Source organism: Rattus norvegicus, chromosome 13 (assembly GCF_021556685.1).
Source record: "Rattus norvegicus strain SHRSP/BbbUtx chromosome 13, alternate assembly SHRSP_T2T, whole genome shotgun sequence".
Classification (NCBI taxonomy): Eukaryota; Metazoa; Chordata; class Mammalia; order Rodentia; family Muridae; genus Rattus; species Rattus norvegicus.
Window position 1 is genome coordinate 80,200,671 of NC_141546.1, and position 22,449 is coordinate 80,223,119.

Consider the following 22,449-nt stretch of genomic DNA (forward strand, 5'->3'; position numbering starts at 1 on the left):
TGGGTGTCACCATGCCTAGAGAGATACAGTTTTCTCATCATCGCCAGCACTTGCTTTCTGTTTTGTGTCTTCATTTTGTTAACGAATGGACAGATCTCTCTGTGTTGCTCTGACTTATGGGTGACGCTCAGCGTCTGTTGGTGGCTGCTGCTTTCTGTGCGGAAACCATTCAAGTCTTTTGCCTGTTTTCCAGCTGGGTTGTCTGTATTTTTGTCATTGGAGTTTCCAGTAACTTAGGTATTCCAAATATCAATCTCCTATTAGAGACATACTTCTCTCCACTTCTGTCGGAAGACTTTTTATTCTATTGAGTAAAAAGTGAACATCTTTGGATTTGGATGTATATGGTTTAAATATTTTCAGGAAATCTAATTTCTCTCTCTCTCTCTCTCTCTCTCTCTCTCTCTCTCGCTCTGTGTGTGTGTGTGTGTGTATGTGAAAGTGAGAGGGGGGGAGAAGGAGGAAGAGGGAGAGGGAGAGAGGGAGAGGGAGAGAGGGAGAGGAGGGCACAAGTGCTTATCTTTGGCACTCTGTCAAAACCAGTGTCAGGAATTCATGTATTTTTCATATTCAAAGCCTTCAGTCCTCTCCCATTTATTAGTTTCTTTTCATTCAATGAAGTTATTAGAATTCTTTATTCATTCATTCATCCCACAAACAGGGAGAAGATTCCAAGTAGCTGTAAGGTAACAAAAGTAGACTGAAGGTAGGCAGTGTGTAGCCCAGTGTAGCCCAGCTGCTGGAGAAGGCTGGGTCTGGATAGCGGTGGGTAGGTGGGTGAGATGTACTAAATGAAGCAAGGCTAGACCGTGTAGAACCTCCTGTGTTACGGTGAGTGGATGGGTTAAAGATCAGTCGCAGCCACAACACCAGGCTGGAGAGCTAAGCTTACTTAGCTTAAAGGTAACCTTTCTCGGCCCATTTCCTGTTTTCTTTAATGGGTACCTACAGGCACCCAGGCACTATTTTAGGAACTGTACAAATATTGACTCATTGACAAGCTCTGGAACAGGCAATCCCTTTGCCTCTATTTTACAGATGGAAACGGATGCCCAGACAGGTTAAATAACAGTCAAGAGCATCAATCTGGATAGATATTGTCCTCATGCTTTTGAGGACAGGGTCGCAGTGGCAGAGGCTCACGAAGAAGCCTAAACCACAGACTTGTGGCTGCGGCGCTGAAGGATGCCGAGAAGGGGCTGGCAGTGTTTCTGCCCAGCGACCAGAAGGTCATGTGGGGCCCCGGCTTCTTTCTTTTCCTTCCCTTGATGTAGCTTTTCCAAACAGATCAGAGCACAGACCTTGTTCACACGTCAAGAGGTTCTGAACAAGCACATGACCAGCTTTGTGGGTCACAGTTAGGGAGCAAAGCAAAGCCCTGAACACTGTGGCCAACTCTAGGAAGGCCAGTGGGGTGCACATCGTCCCCAGTGTGACTGAGGCCCTTTTCCTGTGCTCGATATCTGCACACCTTCTTTATGTGACTGGCAAAGCATGACGGAGACCCAGGCGAGAGCCCTTTACTCACATAGATGTAAAGACTGGGGACCCTGCAAAATCCCTCTCTGGCTCCTGTCGAGCTGTGTGGCCCTGTTTGTGGGTGGGATTGGAGTGGGGGTTCACACTCCTCCTCTCAGTTATCTGAAGTACAGACAAGGTGGTTATTAGAACCTTCTCCCTGACTCCACCCCCCCACCCCCACCGTGATTGATGTAAAGAAGCTGTTTGAGGTGATGCTTTGGAATATTTTCACCTGCGGGGAGGACATATCTGGGCATCTCAAATGTTTATCTGTTTGTATTTCATTTCCTTATACGAAGGCATCTGTGACCTTCCTAGCTTTTCAAGCCGGTCAGTGCTTTCTGAAATGACTTGTAGGATGTGTGGAGGGGAAATGAAGGGGGAGGTACCATCTTAGAGGGAGAGACTAGCTCTAGGGAGATGAAGAGGAGGAGGGAGAGGAGGAAAGAGTCATAGCCTCACTCAGGGGGTAACCAAGGTTATCAGAAAAGAGCTTTCTTCCAAGATGGACATCTGAACTCCGGAGCAGAGAGCCCCAGTCTTGCCCAGTCCAGTGGTTAGAGAAGTATTAGGAGTTCTGCCTCCTTCTTCCTTATGGTGCACACCTATTGTTTGCAGGTTCTCTGGCTGTCCACTGACAGTCCTGTTTATAAGATGTGTTAGGGAAGAAGGGAGGTGTTTTAGGGTTTCTATCGCTGTGATAAAAACAGTATGAATTAAGTAATAGTCCATCACTGAGGGAAGTCAGGGCAGAAACTCCAACAGGGCAGGAACCTGGAGACAGGAACTGAATCGAAGGCCATGGAATCACATTGCTTACCGGCTTGCTCTGCACAGCGTGCACAGCCGGCTTCCTTAGATCATCCAGGATCATCTGCCGATGGTGGTCCCACCTCCAGTGAGCTCAGCCCTCCCACCTCACCATTAATCAAGAAAATGCTCCGTAGACTTTCCCACAGGCTGGCCTGGTGAAGACGTTTAAGGTTCTCTTTTCTCAAAACACCAACCAGCATAGGAAGTTGTTACCTTTGTCTCGTGGTGCATGTGGACTGTGACGTAGGGTCTCTGGCCCTACAGAGACCCCACTCTCGAGGTGAACAGCTTTTCTACACTTTCGTGCAAGAGCAATTCGGGAATCTAAAAAGGAAAGGATAAGGAAGTTTCCAGAAGGCAGCTGAGGTAGCAGAGTGGTGTCTGAGGAGTTGGCGTAAACTTGGCAAAGAGGCAGGATATTGACATGTTGAATGCAGATCATTATGTGTTAGGAAATTAGTCAGGATCGAGTTTCAAGTGACAGATACTTTAGGAAATTAGCATAAGTAGGGGGTGGGCACAGTTTGAGTATGTAACTGAGAAAACCAAGATTTTAGACTCACAGGCTTTTCCATGAGCGTCTGTGAATGGGCTAACCTGCATCTGCCCCTTTCTCTTCCCAGCCCACCACACCACACACTCCCGGCTGTATTTCCTTGTATGGTCAAAAGTGGCCAGCCTTGACAAAGCTGTGCTCTTGTCCTGTCAGACTGTAGAGCCGCTAGGTTGACTAATGTGTCCTCTAACACTTTCAGCCAAAGCCCAGAGCCTGGAGTTCTGTGACCATCCCTAGACCAGCCGCTATGAACAGCATCACCCTAGAGAAAGGACTGACTTTTGGAGCCGGAGATGATGCTGGATTTGCTCCACTGAGAAAATAAAGGAAAAGTGGTTTCCAAAGTAGACTGAAGTTAAAATCTTGTGGCAAAGGCAGGCTTGTGCAGATGCTGCTTTAGGGGCTGGACACAAATTCCATCCTCACAGTTCCTCTATGTGGGATATGAAAGTCACCCAACAGGTAGGGAAACGGAAGTCAGTGGAATCACCTGCAGCCTCGGAACTAGAGTGGAGAGGCTAGGTTTCATCTACCCAGGTTAGTCCGGTGTCAAAGTCTTTTTGTGGTCTCAGCTCTTAAGCCACTGCCGTCCTCACAGCAATAATGGAGTCGCAAAGGCAGCGTGAGCAGTGACAATTAGGATTCTAGAGAAGAATGTGAAGCAAGGATCACAAAATATCCAAACTTACAGACCCAGAAGAGAGAGGCTGCAACTGTGGTAATTCTGTCCTTGTAGCTCGAGCCTCAGAGTGTTTAACGGGAGTCATCACACAAACTGGTTTGTACAGTTCGGCAGATCTGTGCTCTCCAGCACTGCCTTGTGTTTTAATCAAGAATGGATATTGATTGCTGCCTTGAGTGACAAGGCTTGGCTGTAGATGACTCAAGGCTGTAGCCAGTTGTCTAAGACTCATACGGTTTACTGTCTTTGGAAACAGATGACTCGACTAAAGGCAGCTAAGACTAAAGGCAGTTCCCAAAGAGGGGCAGCTCCCTTAAAGGTAAAGATGTGTAGCTGGGACTTTAGCTCTCTGAGGGACAGTTGCTGATCGTGCATTAACACCCACCCACTCATGGCCCTGTCCAGCCGTGTGCTAGAGGAGCAGTGGGTTGTTGGGTCAGAGCAGTGTGTGAGTTCAGAAGTCCCTTTGTGCCTGGCAACAGAGGATACTCAGGGGAGTCCGTGTGAGTCACACTGGAATTTGCTTCTGTTCAATGGGCCCTGGCTTGTCAGGCCCCCGGGTAAGCTGGCTTTTAGCCAGCAAACTTGGGGCCTTCCAAATCCCTGTTTTCTAAAGATCCAGTGTAGCGTGATCTGCCAAGGCCTGCGCCTGCCCACTCTGTACTACTGGTAGACTAGGACTTTGGAGTTCCCTGGGCGGCCACCTCTTTGACCCACATTCCTAGTCTCCCTCCTGGGGTGGGTTGTACCAGGAGTCCTAAAGGGGGTCCTCACCAGCTGCAGTCCCCTCATCCTGCAGTCAGGGTGGGCCTGCTAACCGCACCAGTAGAGACTCTCTTGGTCTCTCTCATCCATCTCCTGGGCTGAAAACTTTGCATTCCATTTTGTTTTCTCAGAGGCTGTCTTTACATCACCACTCTGACGAAGGATTAAAGTCATTCACCAACTAAGTTACCCACCATGTAGTGGGAGCTTGACCAGGTACTGGGAACGCATAACCAAACTCTCTGCCTGAGGACAAACTCATTTGTGATGTTCTTCCCATCTGTCACCTCTTTAAAGGCTTCCATGTTCAATTAGCCAGAAGGAAAAAAAATTAAAGGTGACCTCACTCTGTGGACCAGGCTAGCCTCATGCTTACAGAGATCCTCCTGCTTCTGCCTCCCAAGTGCTGGGGTTAAAAATGTGCACCACTCCACTTGGCAAGAAATACATTTTTGGGGCCTATTATGCAATGTGGTGATTATAGCAATGCGATGTATATTTCAGAACTGCTCGGAGTAGATTTTAAATGTCCACCCCCAGGAAAGAAAAGGATGTGAGGTGTTGAACATGCTAATTAGCTTTATTTATCTATTCCATGCTGTATAAACATGTGAATACATATAATTGTGAGCTCAGATCAAAGACAAGCTCCTGTTTGATGCTTTCATCTCTCTTGGTTTCTTTCTTTTTTTTTAATATTTATTTATTTTATGTATGTGAGCACACTGTAGCTGTCTTCAGATAACACCAGAAGAGGGCATCGGATCCCATTACAGATGGTTGTGAGCCACCATGTGGTTGCTGGGAATTGAACTCAGGACCTCTGGAAGAGCAGTCAGTGCTCTTAACCGCTGAGCCATCTCTCCAGCCCCCTCCCTTGGTTTCTTAAACTCTCTAATATTGTAGCATTTGTAGTTACTCTTTATATTTTGTGTTTTCTGTTTACTTTTCCATCTGTGCACTTCTATTTTCTTTCTGAGACAGGCAACACTATGAGGCTCTGGCTGGGCTGTCATTCATTCTGTAGACCGGGATGGTCTTGAACTAGCAGAGATCTGGCTGCTTCTGTCTCCCAAGTGCTGGGTTTAAGGTGTTCACCACCATGCCTGGTACCTAGTATGTTTTCTTAACTGTCATGTTATAGCAGTTGCCACTGACTCAAGAATGATATGCTTGTGTGATGGCTTTGCTCTGAGATGCCAACTAGTAATTTACTTAGCCACAACAAAAATCCAGAATTTGACAACGGAAAGTGAAAACCAGAAAGAACCTTACCTGTATACTTACCTGTAGTCTGCACACCCACAAAGCATTTTCATGTCCCAAAACTTAGGAAACTAAGACATTTCATAACCAGATCAAGATTAAGAATATTTTAGTAGCTTAGAGATATGGGCTGCCATGCACAATGCAAACTTTAGTAGAAACAATGTTTGTACTTAGCTTTAGAAACATTAGGCCCCTATGCTCAAGGCTGGGACATCTGCCTTCACAGCATTTCCTGTGCTACAAACCCTGCATTTTAGTTGACCACACACTTACATAAGCCCAATGGGATGATGTCATTGCTACGAGATAATGTATTCTTAGAGGGGATACTGGAAAGCCACTGGTCCTGATGCAGGAGAAAATTGACATTGGCTAGAGGACCATATGCAGAATGGTACATTCAATTACAGATCAGGAGGTTGTAAAAACATCTGTGAGCCAGTGCGAAGGGGGCTCTGTCTTAATAAAGGCTCTGGGTATAATGGAGACTTAATGATTGAGACCTGGAGCGGAAAAGGAAGAAGAGGAGGAGGAAGAAGAGGGGTGAAGGAGGAAGGGGAGGAAGAGGAAGAAAAGGAGGGGTGAGGGAGGGAGGGGAGGAAGAGGAGGAAGAGGAGGAGGGAGAGGAGGAGGGAGAAGAGGAGGAGGAGGAATGGGAAGGAAGAGGAGAGGAGGAGGAGGGAAAAGAGGAGGAGGAAGGGAAGGAAAAGGAGGGATAGGAGGAGGAGGAAGAGGAGGAGGGAGAGGAGGAGTAAGGGGAAGAAGAGGAGGGAGAGGAGGAGGGAGAAGAGGAGGAGGGAAAAGAGGAGGAGGAGGAAGGGAAGGAAGAGGAGGAAGAGGCGGGAGAGGAGGAGGGAGAGGAGGAGGGAGAAGAGGAGGAGGAAGGGGAGGAAGAGGAGGAGGAGGAAGGGGAGGAAGAGGAGGAGGAGGGAGAGGAGGAGGGAGAAGAGGAGGAGGGAGGAAGAGGAGGAGGGAGAGAGAGAAAAGGAGGAGGGAGAAGAGGAGGAGGAAGAAGAAGAGGAGGAGGAAGAAGAAGAGGAGGAGGAGGGGGAAGAAGAGGAGGAGGGATGTCTGGAATGAGGAGTTTGTGTTAGTGCTGCTCCAGGCAGCCTAGCTGAGGTTGGTCCCTGCAGTGGGAGCTTGCCAGCTGGCTCTAGGACTTCTGTGAAGAGAAAGCTGCTTCTTCACCTCCTGCCCCTGTAGCAGAGGCACCTGGTAGAGGTGGCAGGCAGATCCTCTAGAAGGATTTGGGATCATCTTGCTGTTCTGTGGTTTACTCATCAGGGACCTCGTCTGTCTCACAGGAAGCTGTCTTCCCTTTCTGTGTTTTCTGTTCATGGACAACAAGAGCAGGTGGGGAAAGCAATCTGTAGGAATTTTTTATTTTATTTTTTGGCAGATTAAAGTAGATGAAAGTTCTGAAGAAACATTAGTTTACATGTTTTATGCTTAAAATGTTTCAACCTTGAATTTTAGCCAAGATCTTGAGCCAGTTTCCTGAGAGCAGGGACCACACCTGGTAGTGAAGTCTGTGTGGGCCAAGATGGCGTCTTCCTGTCTCCATCCCTCCTTGCTCCCTTGCCTCCAACATACCTAATGAGAGCCACCACCCTGCTTGGGTGTTAACCTTGATTGATTAACCTCACTCAGAAACTCAGAATTGCTATTAGGATAATCTTATGGTCAGAAGTGTTGTGTCCACAAATCATCTGGGATGGGGTTGAAGGGTGAATTTTGATTCTGTAACTCAAGGCAGCCTGAGGCCCTGGTGAGCTCCTTTATGATGATAGTTTTGCCAGTTGAAAATCCAGCACAGGGAGCAATGGTCAAGAGCAGCAGTCTACAGAATGTCCCACAGAGCACGCTTAAGACAAGCCACCTGTCCCTCTGCCTGCTCCTTTAAAGTGCAGATTTGGGCTGTGTAGCTCAGTGGTAGAATGCTTGCTAGTATGTGCAGGATACTGGATTTGATGCCTACTACTGCGTGAGAAAAAATTTAAGGGCAGGGGTTTTGGAGGTTTTAGTCCAAATGGGGCCTCCTCGGGGCCTGTGGCAAGCTGCACATCACAGTGGATGTATGGTTAAGGAGAACTACTTAACTCATAGCAACCAGTAAGAAGAGGAAGAGGAAAAGGCAGGACTCCATGATCCTCCCAAGAACCAAAATCTCCCATCATGCCTCACATCCCTACTAATTTCCCCTGGTCCCCTCGATGGCATCCAGCTGAGTGCTAAAGCTTTGGCATGTGGGCCTTTGGGAGACATCTCAAAGCCAGGGTACCACAGGGAGTGAGATGGGTTTGGCGGTCAGTTCCAGAGTCAGCAAGCCATACACAAAAGTTGTAGAGGTTTCATGGGGGAAGACTGTCCAGGTTCCCATCAAGTCGGCCAATGAGAAGTACATAACAGTCCCTGCTAAGCCTCCACTCCCTCTTTCATAAAGTGTGAATGAGTCATTCCCACCTCTGGTCTCGCCTTCTTTCTGCAGTGGTCCCAGCATGCTCTGCTCACCGCATCCCGAGGCGCACTGACCATGAGCCTCAACTCCTCCCTCAGCTACAGGAAGGAGCTGAGCAACCTCACTGCCGCAGAGGGTGGCGAAGGGGGCGCTGTCTCCGAGTTCATCGCCATCATCATCATCACTGTCCTCGTCTGCCTGGGCAACCTGGTCATCGTGGTCACCTTGTACAAGAAATCCTACCTTCTCACCCTCAGCAACAAGTTCGTCTTCAGTCTGACCCTGTCCAACTTCCTGTTGTCCGTGCTGGTGCTGCCGTTCGTGGTGACCAGCTCCATACGGAGGGAATGGATCTTCGGTGTGGTCTGGTGCAACTTCTCTGCCCTTCTCTACCTGCTGATCAGCTCGGCCAGCATGCTGACCCTTGGCGTTATTGCCATCGATCGGTAAGTTTGCATCTGATTTGGAGAGAGCCGAAGTGATCTCTGGTCTACTGGCTTCTGATGGACTTGTTCCTGGGAAGGGCACTAGAAGGCTCCTCTTAATGAGTGAGTGAACTGCGTTCTGCCTCTTCTTCAGCTCCTTAGCCAGAGCCCTTCTTGTTTTATCTGTCTACATGTTGTGTGTAGTCAAGTGCTTCACGTGATGTTCCCGTGGGTGACAGATTGTATGTTTGAGTGCACGTACCACATAGCCCAGGTGTGCAGAATGTCTAACATCTAAGGTTTATACCAACCCTCTGTAATGTCTTCTGCATAACAAAATCACCACGTGACAGGCTCAGAATGGTTTCCTTTTGTTATGTGATGCATGACGGTAACTTTATAGGAGAGTGGAATGTCAGAGTAGGGACTGAATCCCATCTTTAGACTCAGCCATTCCTCTTGGCCATGAGCTTGATGTGTCTTGCTTTGGTCTCTGCCCTATCTTGACTGGTGGAGCGCATATAAAAGCTCCCTTTATTCCTTTGTTCTGTGGAGATGGGTCAGGACCGGTTGGGGGAGCAGTGGGAAGGTATACAGCCCAGGGAGTAGTGATATGTGGAGAAGCCCAGCATACTTTTGTAGCCCGTGTTGATCCCACCTGTGGCATAACTGGGACAGAGGGAACAGACACCAGTGCCCACCAGTGGCCACACTGATCAGCTGCACCCCGGGTTCCGTGCTGTGCTGGCAGGTGTAGCTTTCAATCATATGCTTCACTTGTGATCCACAAGCACTGGAATTCTTGAAAACAGAGAATAGAGCCAAGGTCTGTGTGACTTCCTGGAAGTTGGGAAGGATCTTAATGGGGGACGCTAGGGACAATTCAGAGGGGGCCAATCAGGGATGTCATCACAGGCTGACAGAAGCCTCCAGACTCTTGGGAACATGGTTATTTGGGTTGGACTGGCTGCCCTGAACACAGCAACGCTGAACTCTAAGGCTGGATTCTTGTTTTCCCCATGGCTTTGTAGAGAATGTCAAATGAATGAGTCAAACAAACCAATTAGCTTCCCCACATGTAGTAAAACGGCATAAATCAAAAGAATGAAAGAAAACTCACAGTGTAGCCAGCCAGGGACAGCCACGGCATGTTTTCAGGGTATCTTCTCTAGCAGTACACTTTTTAGATGTTTACTTTTCGGATTTGTTTGTTTTGTACGTATGTTTTGCCTCCATGTATGTATGTGCATCATGTGTGTGCATGGTGGCTGCCGAGGTCAACAGAAGGCATTGGATCTTCTGAAGCTAGAGTTAGGGGTAGTTGTGAACCACCAGTTGAGCACCACAAACCAAACCCAGGTCCTTTGCAAGAATGGCCAGCGTCCCCAACCACTGAGCAGTCTGTCCGGCTGCTCCATAGTGCATCTTTTTAGAAAGATTGTATTTTATTTTTAATTCTGTGCATACATATGCCATGCGTGCATGTGTGTGCAAGTGCAGGTGCTCAAAGAGGCCAGAAGAGGATGTTGGTGTCTCTGAATCTGGAGTTACAGGCGGTTGTGATCCACACAACACAGCTGCTGGAAACTGACCCCTGGGTCCCTTGCAGGAATGGCAAGCACAGAGCCATCTGCCCAGCCCAACTGTACGCTTTGTACAATGGGCTGGCATTCACATTCTGCTTTGTCATTTAGCACGCAATCATGAACATCACCTCTGTGCTATTAGTGGTCATGAGCTACTCTGTGATGGGCCATGACTGATTCCTCATTACTGGATTTAGGTGGTTTCACACAGCTCTTTGTAGCGATCACATGACCCTGTTCCATTTGCAGAACTGCTGTGTTGTCAGTAAAAGTAAAACACATTTCCAAGATACTTAGTGGAGAAAGATAAGGGGACTCTTCCAAAGGTAGACAAGTGTCCCAGCATCCTACTGAGATGTATAAGACAGAATAAGGGATTTGGAAGTTTGTTGGCAGTTGAGAGGAAACAGATACTGTCAAAACTTTATATTTTAAAAACTAATGGCTTTTGAACATCCATGTTCGGGCCCTGTGGAAGCAGACCAAGGCTGAGCAGCTTAGGTGTGGATGAACGTTGGTCCCCTGAGCAGTGCTGCACTCTGCACTGGGTCATAGTGGCAGACTGCACATGTAGCTCCAGGAAGATGCAAACTGCTCCCTTAAATCTGGGGTCAAGTTAAGCAAAGGTGAGAGTGACAGATCCTCAGACTATACCACCACAGTGTATGGACAGTTTACCTGTGCCAGTGTTAGGGGCATTATTGGCTGCTCTAAGGCCCAAGGCATGGTCTTGGGGAGTAAGCTACGGACACCAAACTGCCCACCAGAGGACATCTTGGCAGCACAGACTTAACAATACAGAACAGCACCTATGGATAGCTACAGAAGTCGCTGCTGCTGCTGGGTAGGGCAGTGAGTGCTTAGATAGAGAGGCATTTTGAGTGACATCCTAAAGAGCAAATAGGACTGCACAGGTTTGCAGGACGTGGGGAGCTCCCCTCTACTTAGCGGATAGGCTGTTTATTCAATTATTGACCATTTGTACTGGGAACACGTAGCTGAATGAGGTAGGAAATATGCTGTAAAATTAATATCGAAGGGGAGGTGAGGTTGGGATCATATAACTCTGGAGTGTTCCACTATGGAAACGATTTCAGTGTGCCATGGGTGCCATGAGAATGCAGAGGAAGAGACAAGACAAAATAAGATAGAAGTGCCAGGGCGTATGCCAAGCACGTAGCATCTGACAGCTAGAAACCCGGTGATAGGGTTGGGTGCAGACAGACTCACCCACTAGAGCCTCTGTCCTCACAGCCTGGCCCCATGGTCAGTCAGTGACGAAGGGATTTCCTTGTGATGAGGGAGAGTCACCAAGACATGGTTGTCTTGAAGTAAAGACTCATCTACCCCATCAACACCAGGTGGATTCACAGTAGCTTGGCCAGATCTTTATGACAAAACTGTTATCAAAAAAATGTAGGGCTGGAGAGAGGCTAAGAGTACTTGATGGTCCTACAGAGGACCCAGGTTCGATTCCCAGTACCCACATGGAGCTCACGACTGTCTGCAGCTCCAGTTCCAGGGCTCTGACTCCCTCTTCTGACTTCCTTTTCCTCCTTTGCTGACCTCATCAGGCGTCAGGCACATACACGGCGAACATACGTCCATCCAGACAAAATATTCATGTACATGAAATAAAATAATCTAAAGCCCCAAATTAAAGGAAAAGTTAGCATCTTTAGATGCTTTATTGGCAGGTGCTATTCCTTTTTTAGTTATTAGATATTAGCGTAGATTAAAACCGTAAGTTGACTAGGTGAGTCCCATCTTCATGTGATGCATGAAGCAGAGGGAGACAGGGCGGGGTTGGGAGGGAAGAGGAACGAGGGAAAGAATACAGCAATTAGAGATTCATGAAGCTGGACACGGAGATACGGTCCTTTATCCTCAGCACTCGGGAGGCAGAGGCAGGTGGATTGCTGTGAATTCAAGGCCAGCCAGGGCTACATAATAAAGAGACCGTGTCTAAATGTTTTTTAAAAATCAGTACCGAAAGCAAGAGCACTGGTCCTGATTCTTACTGTCACGTGATACATGACGGTCATAAGCCAGGCATTTCACTATACTATCCACGTTTAGCTGCGTTCACCTTCGAGACAGCCCCATCAATCTCTGTTTTTTTTTTCAGACGTACGCAGTGATGTGGGAACCAAACAAACCCTTTCCTCCTCAGGTTGGATTGGTTGATCCTGGTGTTTACCACAGCCATAGAAAGATTAAGATAATTCCCAAAGAGGCTAGCCAAATTCCTAAATGCAAGTGGGCCCTGATGTGCTGACCTATACGCAGACCACGTCCTTGCTAGCATTCAGCTCTGTGACACGGCATAGCCTGCTGCTTGTCTGGGGAGGCCAGGGTGAATATGTCTCTCATAGAAGCCTTCAGGGCACAAAGGTTTAGTGGGAAGAGTTACAAGAGTCCCGCCGGAGAAAGTAGGGCACCCTGCTTCCGTGTAATGCCTCTCTCACCTCCCCATCTTCTTTTCCAGCTATTACGCTGTCCTGTACCCAATGGTGTACCCCATGAAGATCACAGGGAACCGAGCTGTGATGGCTCTTGTCTACATCTGGCTTCACTCTCTCATTGGCTGTCTGCCACCCCTCTTTGGCTGGTCATCGGTGGAGTTCGATGAGTTCAAGTGGATGTGTGTGGCCGCGTGGCACCGGGAACCTGGCTACACCGTTTTCTGGCAGATCTGGTGTGCCCTGTTCCCCTTCCTCATCATGCTAGTCTGCTATGGTTTCATCTTCCGGGTAGCCAGGGTCAAGGCCCGAAAGGTGCACTGTGGCACGGTGGTCACTGTGGAGGAAGACGCCCAGAGGAGTGGGAGGAAGAATTCTAGTACCTCCACTTCCTCCTCTGGCAGTAGGAGGAATGCCCTTCAGGGAGTGGTCTATTCCGCTAACCAGTGCAAAGCCCTCATCACCATCCTGGTGGTCATTGGCGCTTTCATGGTCACCTGGGGCCCCTACATGGTTGTCATTACCTCAGAGGCACTTTGGGGGAAGAACTATGTCTCGCCAACCCTGGAGACTTGGGCCACGTGGCTGTCCTTTACCAGTGCTATCTGCCATCCTCTGATCTACGGACTCTGGAACAAGACTGTTCGCAAGGAGCTCCTGGGCATGTGCTTTGGGGACCGTTACTACCGGGAGTCATTTGTGCAGCGACAGAGGACCTCCAGGCTCTTCAGCATTTCCAACAGGATCACAGGTAATTCGGAAAAAGACCCTCACGCATGTCACCTGGGGCCCTTCCCGGTTGCTAAGGGCCTGTCAGGATAGCATGGTCAGGGAGACTACGGTCTCAAGGCCCAAGGCACAGATTTCCCGTTGTGAATAGCCACGCCAGGGTACCCACAGTGACTCCCGAGCTTGCAGAGGAGGAGGTCAGAATAGCCCCTGGCACACATCCCTGGAGAGTGAGACAGGCAGGGGTCACTGGGATTTGGAAGCCAATTTTCTGGAACTGTAATGGGGGCCTCATGGTCTGGAGAGACTAGCCACTTCTTTACTGCAGAAAGAGGAATCGGGGCCTCGGGCTGGCTGGGCTGCCCTCTCCTTTGGTGAACAGTTTCCTTCTGTGTTGCCTTCCTTTTATGCTCCTTCCAAACCTCACTGGTTCTCTTAGCCAGTCCCTCCTCCCAAACTCTTGTCACCTTGGGCTTCCCCTCCAGGCTAGTGGTTTCTTCTCGTAGTTCCCGGTAGTCTTTTTATGTAGATGTGTGTATAGGGGGATGTATCAATGCCAAACCATAGCCTTCTATCAGTGTGTCATTGTCTTGCGTTCAGGGATATTCTATCTGGTGGGACATACACACTCTCGAATGAACACACACACACACACACACACACACACACACACACACACACACACACATGGCCTTTGAGCAACTCAGAGGAGTTGCTCTAATCAGAGGTTAGATGTTTTTCAGCTTTTCCTTCTCATATAATTTTAGGTTTAGAAGAGTTGGAAATGTAATATGGGGGAGCCTCGCATAGTGTTATCAACCTGCATAACTGCAGTACAAGATAGACCCTACAGACCCACGGATGTTATTCCGCAGTCCCACCCAGATGCTTCTATAAAGGCTTGGGCAGGCCTTTTGTAGAGCGCTCCTGAGTATATCTGGTGCTCGGAATGGGATGGAATATTTTGGGCAAGAACACTGCAGAACTGGTGGCTGCAGTGACAGGCTGTTCACGCATCAGATTCAGGGCCCAAGTGTCAGCACATTTTATTATTGCTTGGGTTACCTTGACTTCTCTCTTCGGGTGTGGTCTGTCGGCCTCCTGCCTTCACGGCTGTTTCTACTTTAATTAGCATGTATGCTGGAGGAGATGCTTTGAGACTTGGAAACATCCTACTTTTCCTTGAGCTCCGACCCCCTGATTCTAGCATGGCCCCAGTGCACCTTGCTCATTGCGGGTTCCGTTGTTCTGAAGGGAAGCATGGCTGGGATTTGGAAGGAGGTGTCAAGTGCGTCTCCTTCAGCCCGAAGCTCTCACTTCTTGGCAGACCTTGCTAGTTTCTCTTCTCAGGAAACAGAGATCCTCCACCTTCACCCTCAAGAAGGCAAAAGACACGACCCTTTTTGCCTATGAACACTCGGGGCCAGAGATGACAAGATGCCCTGTCCGTGTGCCCATGACACACATCTGCTAACTGACTTACTTAGTGGACTGGTGGAGAACTGTCCCTGGATAGGGGAGGTCTGGTAACTCTTCTTTTGAGAACAGGAAGGAGAACCATCTCTGTGTCTCTGTTCGTCGGAAGTGCCCACCCCTTACATTTACAAGCTCATGTTCCCAAGTATGACTTTCGAGCCAGAAGGTACGTTCAGTGCTTGGCTCCGTTTTATTGGCTCAGATTTTGTAATAACTTATCTTCTTGGGAAGAACATAACAGATGCTTTCAATTCCACTTAGAAAGAAGGAAAACAACCAGGGCAGAGGATGAGAAAAGGAAGCGTAGATAGAACAAAAAGAAGCTTCCTCGGTGTGACCACGATTTACTATGCAAATTGTTTGTGATTGTCCTGGAAAGGATTAGCAAGCTGTGGGAGGAGCAGAAAACACCAGTTGTGGCTGGCGTGGCCAACCCAAAGCCATTGGTGGTCTGAGGCTCATTCAGGAAAGGCTGCCTTGTGGGCTGATGGGTTCTGAGTCCTTGGCTGGGAGTGAAAAGTGGCTATTGCTCTTTTCTGAGGGCCTGCCTGTAGGTCAGTCAGCCACATTAGTACTTTAGCGACTGGGGAGCAAGACAGAATATGGGTCTATCCCAGGTACACACTCATGGCTGTCCAAGCCAGGAATGCCCACCACTGCCTTCCTCCTCTTCTTTCAGAGACACAACCCTGAACCTCTGTGCAAAACACTGTCTGAGCCTTTTACTCAGAGCCCCTGTGTGTCAGATGTGGAAGTCCCCGTGGCTGAGGGCAGAGCTCCCCAGTTATCTCCTGGGAAGGAGGGTCCCATCTGTCAGTCCCTCAGGAAAGTGAGTCACAGCCTTCTTGGGGAGTAATGCCAAGGCCTTTGAGTTTTCCCCCTTTCCTGCTCTAAACCTCTCTCTGGCGGCATCATGAGGTCTCCGTGTTAGTTCAATTCCTGCTGCACCTCAGAATCCCACCCTCGCTCTTCAGCTTCCCGGATGCACAGGTGCCTTCTACCCGGTGCATGCTCTTGAGGAACAAGCCTGTCCCTGGGCCTAGCCTTCTGTCCCTTTTCATTGGAAGGGTTAGGAGTGTCCCACTCCCATGGCGGTATTCTGTGGAATCCAGGCGAGCCGTGTCTGCTCTTTGGAGGGAAACGCTTTGCAACTCAGCCACAGTGGTCTGGCTCCAAGGATTGCTCTCACTAGAGGATACCAAAACACCAGCTCTTGGCTCTCTGCTGCAGCCTCAGAGCTGGTGTCCAAACACACTGTGGCTGCCATCATCCCAGTTGGCAAGAGATGGCCCTGAGGGACTGCGATTCTTGAGTCAGGCCATCAGTTTAGCACAGCCCCGTTCAGGGGGGATGAGCAGGTATGGGGGAGACTTTGGGGTCTTCTCTAGGTTCATTCCAGTAACTGACCCCAAGCGGACTGACAGCTGCTTCTGTGAGTGGCTCTGAGAGAAGGTGGCCATGCTGTGTATCACCCTACCCCCACCATTCTCTCCTTGCTCTCAGGGTGAAAGGGAAGAGTATATAGTATGTTCAATCACTCTCACTCTCAGAAATACCAGGATTTAACTAAAGAGGAATCTTTCTCCTATCTCAGAGTCAGTTGCAGGAGAATACTGTTCTCTGCAAGGCCGTTATCTTAGTCTGATTTCTGTGTATCAAAGCGATGGAGACTGGGTGGGTGGTTTATAGTGAAAGGTAATTTACACTTGGCTTAAGATTTGGGAAGTTGGAAGTCCCTGTGTCCCCTTCCTTCCCTCTCCCAGACAGGGTTTCAGTTGTAGCCCTGGCTACCCTGAAACTAACTCTTTAGACCACGCTGCTCTTGAACTTGACCTCTGAGTTCTGTCTCTGTCTCCCAAGTACAGGGACTGAAGGTCTGCACCACTACGCCCAGCCTAGGTTAAGAGCACAGCACTGGCATCTGATGGGCCTTTGTCTGTGCCATCCCATAACAGAAGGGAGTCAAGGAAGGGCAAGACCAGAGAGCAAAAGACCAGACTCATGATTAAACCAAACCAAAACCATTCTTCTCCTCTTTTTCCTCCTCTTCTTCCTCCTCATTTTCTTCTTCTTTCTCCCCCTTCTCCCTCTTTTCCTCCTCTTCATTTATTTGCTTTCTTTTGTGAAGGTAAACATAGGTGTTTCTCCTGCATGCATGTGTGTGCTGTGTGCCTGCGTGGCACTGTCAGAGGCTAGATGAGCGCATCAGATCCCTTGGCACTGGGATTTCAGAAGCTGTTGAGCCATCGTATGTGTATGCTGAGAACCAAACTGAGACTTTCTGCAGGAGTAGTGAGTGCTCTTAACCTCAGGGCCACCACTCCAGCCTCATGGCCATCCTTGAGGTAACTAATGCCTCTGTGATAACTAATGGCATTAGTCCATCCGTGAGGCCCACTTTTCAACACTGTTGCCTTGAGGATTAAATTCCCAGCAGAGGAACCTGGAAGGGGCACATTCAAGCATAGTGCCCATTAAATCTATTAAGCTTGTTTGTAATTTCTGAAAGATTTATTTATTTATTATGTATACAATGTTCTCCCTACATGTATGCTTGCATGCTAGAAGAGGGCACCAGATCTCATTACAGATGGTTGTGAGCCACCATGTGGTTGCTGGGAATTGAACTCAGGACCTCTGAAAGAGCAGTCAGTGCTCTTAACCTCTGAGCCATCCCTCCAGCCTCCTTGTTTGTAATTTCTAAGAGATTTTTTTCACTCCCCAGATACTATACAGTAGGATAGCTCTTATTAAAGATTTTTATCTTCATATTTTTCAATAACCCTCCAGCTCTTCACAGATTTATGTTTTGAATTTTACTGCGTACCCAATTAATGACTTTTCTTTAAGATCTTGGTGGTCTCCTCTCAGAACTTCTCCCAGCCCCTCTTTTCCTCATATGTCTGTCATGCTGTGTAATGGTCCCTGTTATCGCTTTAGCTAGGAAGCCTCTGGTGAGGTGGGGCCAGCAGGCTTCCTTGTTGTGGGGTGGTCCAGATGAGCCATCTCACAGACACCCTGCTCTCAGCACCCACACATCTTTTCCCCGGGGGGGCCTGAAGGCCAAGGCCTCTGCTTCACTCCCTCTGCACCTCTGCTGACACTGGGGAGGCCATGCTGAGGCTGGGATAGGAAGAGCTGGAGGGTCCAGCTGCTCTGAGATGGTCTGTGGAACCAGTCTGGGCAGTCTCCTGGGCCCGCAGTTCCAAAGCCTTAGCGGCCCTTGGTGAGGATGAGGCTCTTCCTAGATCTCCTCAGGAACCTCAGTTCTCTTCCCAGGTCACTCTTTCTGTCTCTCTTTATCCATTATGGGGTGGCACAAGTGACTATCAGATGGCAGATGTCTTCACACCTTCTCCAAACTCCATCTTCGTGAAGGCTTTTTAACTATTCCTAGAGGTTATTTTCTGTGTGACTGGAAGGTTTGCTCAAATAACTGCTTAGCTTAGATCTCTTCACCTGACTTGTTGTGGGGTGGTCCAGCTGAGCCATCTCACGGTCAGGAAGGTCCCCTGTGGGAAAGAATCGAGGGTCAAAACCAGGGAAGCACCCAGGAATTTCTGTCTTCCAGTGGATCAGGAGTGAGTTTTGCAAGAGACAGAATTCAAAAGGGAGCTGGTAGGTCAGTGGGGGCCAGAAACCGGGAGTCAGCTGCCTAGAATGAAGCATGTGTCCACCTGAACAGCCTGTGTTTATTTTACCAATGTCAACTTTGCCTTTCAGACCTGGGTCTGTCCCCACACCTCACGGCACTCATGGCAGGCGGACAGTCCCTGGGACACAGCAGCAGCACTGGTGACACAGGCTTCAGCTACTCTCAGGATTCAGGTAATGTTCCCACTCTGAAAACCTCTCACTTGTGTAAGTTGGCTGTGTTAATTGCTGCTGGGAGGCTGGTCATTTCCCAAGAACTGTGGAGGACTGAGGAGAACAGTGGAGGACTGTGGAGGACTGAGGAGGACCATTGAGGGGTTCAGGATTTAGCTCAGTGGTAGAGCACTTGCCTAGCAAGCACAAGGCCCTGGGTTTGGTCCTCAGCTCCAGAAAAAAAAAAAAAAAAAAAAAAAAAAAAAAAAAAAAAAAAAAAAAAAAAAAAGAGGACCACCATTGAGGACTGTGGAGGACTGTGGAGGATTGTGGAGGATTGTGGAGGACTGAGGAGGACTGTGGAGGACCGTGGAGGGCTGAGGAGGACTGTGGAGGACTGTGGAGGGCTGAGGAGGACTGGGGAGGACTGAGGACCATTGAGGACTGTGGAGGACTGGGGAGGACTGTGGAGGGCTGTGGAGGACTGAGGAGGACTGAGGAGGACTGTGGAGGACTGAGGAGGACCATTGCGGACTGGGGAGGACTGGGGAGGACCATGGAGGATTGTGGAGGACTGTGGAGGGCTGTGGAGGACTGGGGAGGGCTGTGGAGGACTGGGGAGGACTGTGGAGGACTGTGGAGGATTGTGGAGGACTGAGGAGGACTGGGGAGGATTGTGGAGGACTGTGGAGGGCTGTGGAGGACTGGGGAGGATTGTGGAGGACTGTGGAGGGCTGTGGAGGACTGTGGAGGACTGTGGAGGACTGTGGAGAACTGAGGAGGACTGTGGAGGACTGAGGAGGACTGGGGAGGACCGTGGAGGATTGTGGAGGACTGTGGAGGGCTGTGGAGGACTGGGGAGGGCTGTGGAGGACTGGGGAGGACTGTGGAGGACTGTGGAGGATTGTGGAGGACTGGGGAGGACTGGGGAGGATTGTGGAGGACTGTGGAGGGCTGTGGAGGACTGGGGAGGATTGTGGAGGACTGTGGAGGGCTGTGGAGGACTGTGGAGGATTGTGGAGGACTGTGGAGGACTGAGGAGGACTGTGGAGGGCTGTGGAGGACTGGGGAGGACTGTGGAGAACTGTGGAAGATTGTGGAGGACTGAGGAGGACTGGGGAGGACTGGGGAGGACTGTGGAGGACTGTGGAGGGCTGTGGAGGACTGTGGAGGATTGTGGAGGACTGTGGAGGGCTGTGGAGGACTGTGGAGGATTGTGGAGGACTGAGGAGGACTGTGGAGGACTGTGGAGGACTGAGGAGGACTGTGGAGGGCTGTGGAGGGCTGTGGAGACTGTGGAGGGCTGTGGAGGACTGTGGAGGACCGTGGAGGACTGTGGAGGACTGTGGAGGACTGAGGAGGACTGTGGAGGGCTGTGGAGGACTGTGGAGGACTGTGGAGGACTGAGGAGGACTGTGGAGGACTGTGGAGGACTGTGAGGAGGGCTAAGAGGCAGGCGTCGGGTCTTCCGTTATGGCTTCCAGCCTTTCAGCTTTCCTGCACCTCTGTTCTTTCCTCTATTCAATGGGCTCATTGGTTCCTTCTCGCCCCACCACATGGAGTGATGGTGAGGTTGAAAGCACTAGAAAGCCTTTGAAAAGATAAAATGTGAGAAGCCAATGGTTTTACACTATGCTATCATTGACTGGTCAGGCCCTAGACTTCATCCACTTACTTCTCATCTTCCTTCCTGCAACTGGCTTGATAACATTAGGCCCTGCTCCTTGTACTGTGGGGAGCCATGGTGGCAGGAACCCATGTTTGCTGAGTGCTCTGAGTGGGGACAACATGGTCAGAGACCAGAAGCTCTCTTCATCTAATTCATAGATGTATGCTGGTGAGGTACCTGGCCACATCTGGCGGTGGTGGTGGCTGATGGTCTTGGTCACAGGGGGAGCGGTACAAATGAGCCACAACATGGCAGTGAACTCCAAGCTCTTCTGTTTCCATGCCCCCGGGAACCTTTGCCTTCCTGGTTGGGAACCTTTAAAAGCTGATCCTTCTTTCCAGCCTCTACTGGGAATTTTGGGGAAATCATCTCGGGCTGGAGAGATAGCTGTTAGTGAAATTAGAACCAAGCCATGGCTCTTGCCAAGGCTCAGCAGACGGATGTCAGTGACCGGATCTCTACTGCCTGATTGTGGGGAAGCTGCCTGGGGAATGACAGAGATCTGCCTTTCCTCCAACCACAGAAGAGGGACACAGGTTGAAGGAGCCTCATGACCCATAGTTCCCAAGACACCACACAATGTGTAGCCCTCTGGGCTACCAGAGGGGACATCCTCAGGGAAGACAGAATTTTCTCTGACTGATGGCCTCATCTAGGTGCCAGCCACAAGTCCTATCCCTATCCTACCAAGGGTTCCTGGACACAGTGCCCTAAGGAAACACAAGCCAAGGCAGAGTTGGTCGGGTGCAGGAGAGGACTAGCTCAGGTGACCTGGGTGTTTTCCTCAGGTGCTGTCCACTAGTACGTTAGATTACCTGGTCAGCTGGCGGTGTGGCAGCTCCTCCCCTGTCTGTGTATGGATGGGTGACACACACGCTGTTTGTAAGGCGTCTGTTTCAGGACACTCATCTGGTCATGCTTATGGGATTGAAGGGCTGGAGCCGGCCGGGGTCACGAGGTATTAGAGAGAGGGGGAAAGAGTCCTTGGTGCTTGTAGATGCATGTGTCGTCTGCTTGCCTCAGGGACAGATGTGATGCTACTGGAAGACGGTGCTTCTGATGACAGCCCTCCCCAGCACTGCACTTGCCCGCCCAAGAGGAGGAGCTCCGTGACATTTGAGGACGAAGTGGAACAGATCAAAGGTTGGCTTATGGGAGTGCCTCAGTGAACATGTGGGAAAGGAGGGTATTAGTCACAGCCTTACCACAGAACGCTCCAAGGCTTCTTCACCTCTGCCTGCTTCGCATCACTGCGGCCCTACCAGGGACACTGAAGACTTGGATACAGCATACAGCATCCAAAGTGGACAAATGCAGCTGTACACAGTCACGCATACACACACACAGTCACACACACAGACACATATACACAAACATACACAATCACATATACATACATGCATGCACATAGCCACGTACACATACACATGTGCAAATACACAAACATACACACACAGCACAGATGTTCAGACACACATACTCACATAGATACATACAGAGACACATACACACAAACACGCATATAAACATATAAACATACACATATACACATAGGCACCATACATGCATATAATCACACATACACACAGTTACATACACACACATATACACAGTCACACATATACAGAGTTACATACACACATATATATACACACACACAGACACATACATACAAACATACAGTCACATATACATATACACGCATGCACACAGTCACATACACATACACATCTGCACATACACAAACCCACACTCACACAACACAGCAGATACCATGAACACACACACAGCACAGATATTCAGATACACATACTCACATAGATATATACAGAGACACACATACATAGACACATACACACAAACACGTCACATGCACATATATACATAGACACCATACATGCATACAGTCACAGATAGTTACATACACACACATATACATAGACACACAGTCACACATACACAGAGTCACATACACACATATACACGTACACACAGCCACATACACACACGTAGACATTCGAGACAGACAGAGATAACTCAAGACAATTTGCATCTTTCTCAGGAACTAACCTGATTGGATAAAATAGTTTCTGTGGCCCCCAGAGTAGTCCAGAGTAGCCACCCTCCTTTATGGATGATGTGCAGTTATAAATCTGAACCTGCCCTCTCAGCCCATCCCCTCTGATGGACAGTGGAAATATGGCCCTGTGAGTGGAGGCCAAGCTGCCACC

General features: G+C 49.3%; 1 protein-coding gene across 4 annotated transcripts in view; it reads left to right on the forward strand.

Annotated features, from left to right (window-relative positions):
- The window catches only part of Gpr161 (G protein-coupled receptor 161), a 45,583-nt gene that overhangs the window by 17,010 nt on the left and 6,124 nt on the right, over positions 1–22,449 (forward strand). For 3 of the 4 annotated variants that reach the window (XM_087580241.1, XM_087580242.1, NM_001447229.1), the window contains 4 exon segments: positions 8,095–8,510; positions 12,564–13,288; positions 18,466–18,570; positions 21,242–21,361. In XM_087580241.1, the coding sequence (XP_087436367.1) occupies positions 8,140–8,510; positions 12,564–13,288; positions 18,466–18,570; positions 21,242–21,361 (1,321 nt within the window). In that variant the 5' untranslated portion in view covers positions 8,095–8,139. 4 annotated transcript variants of the gene reach the window in all.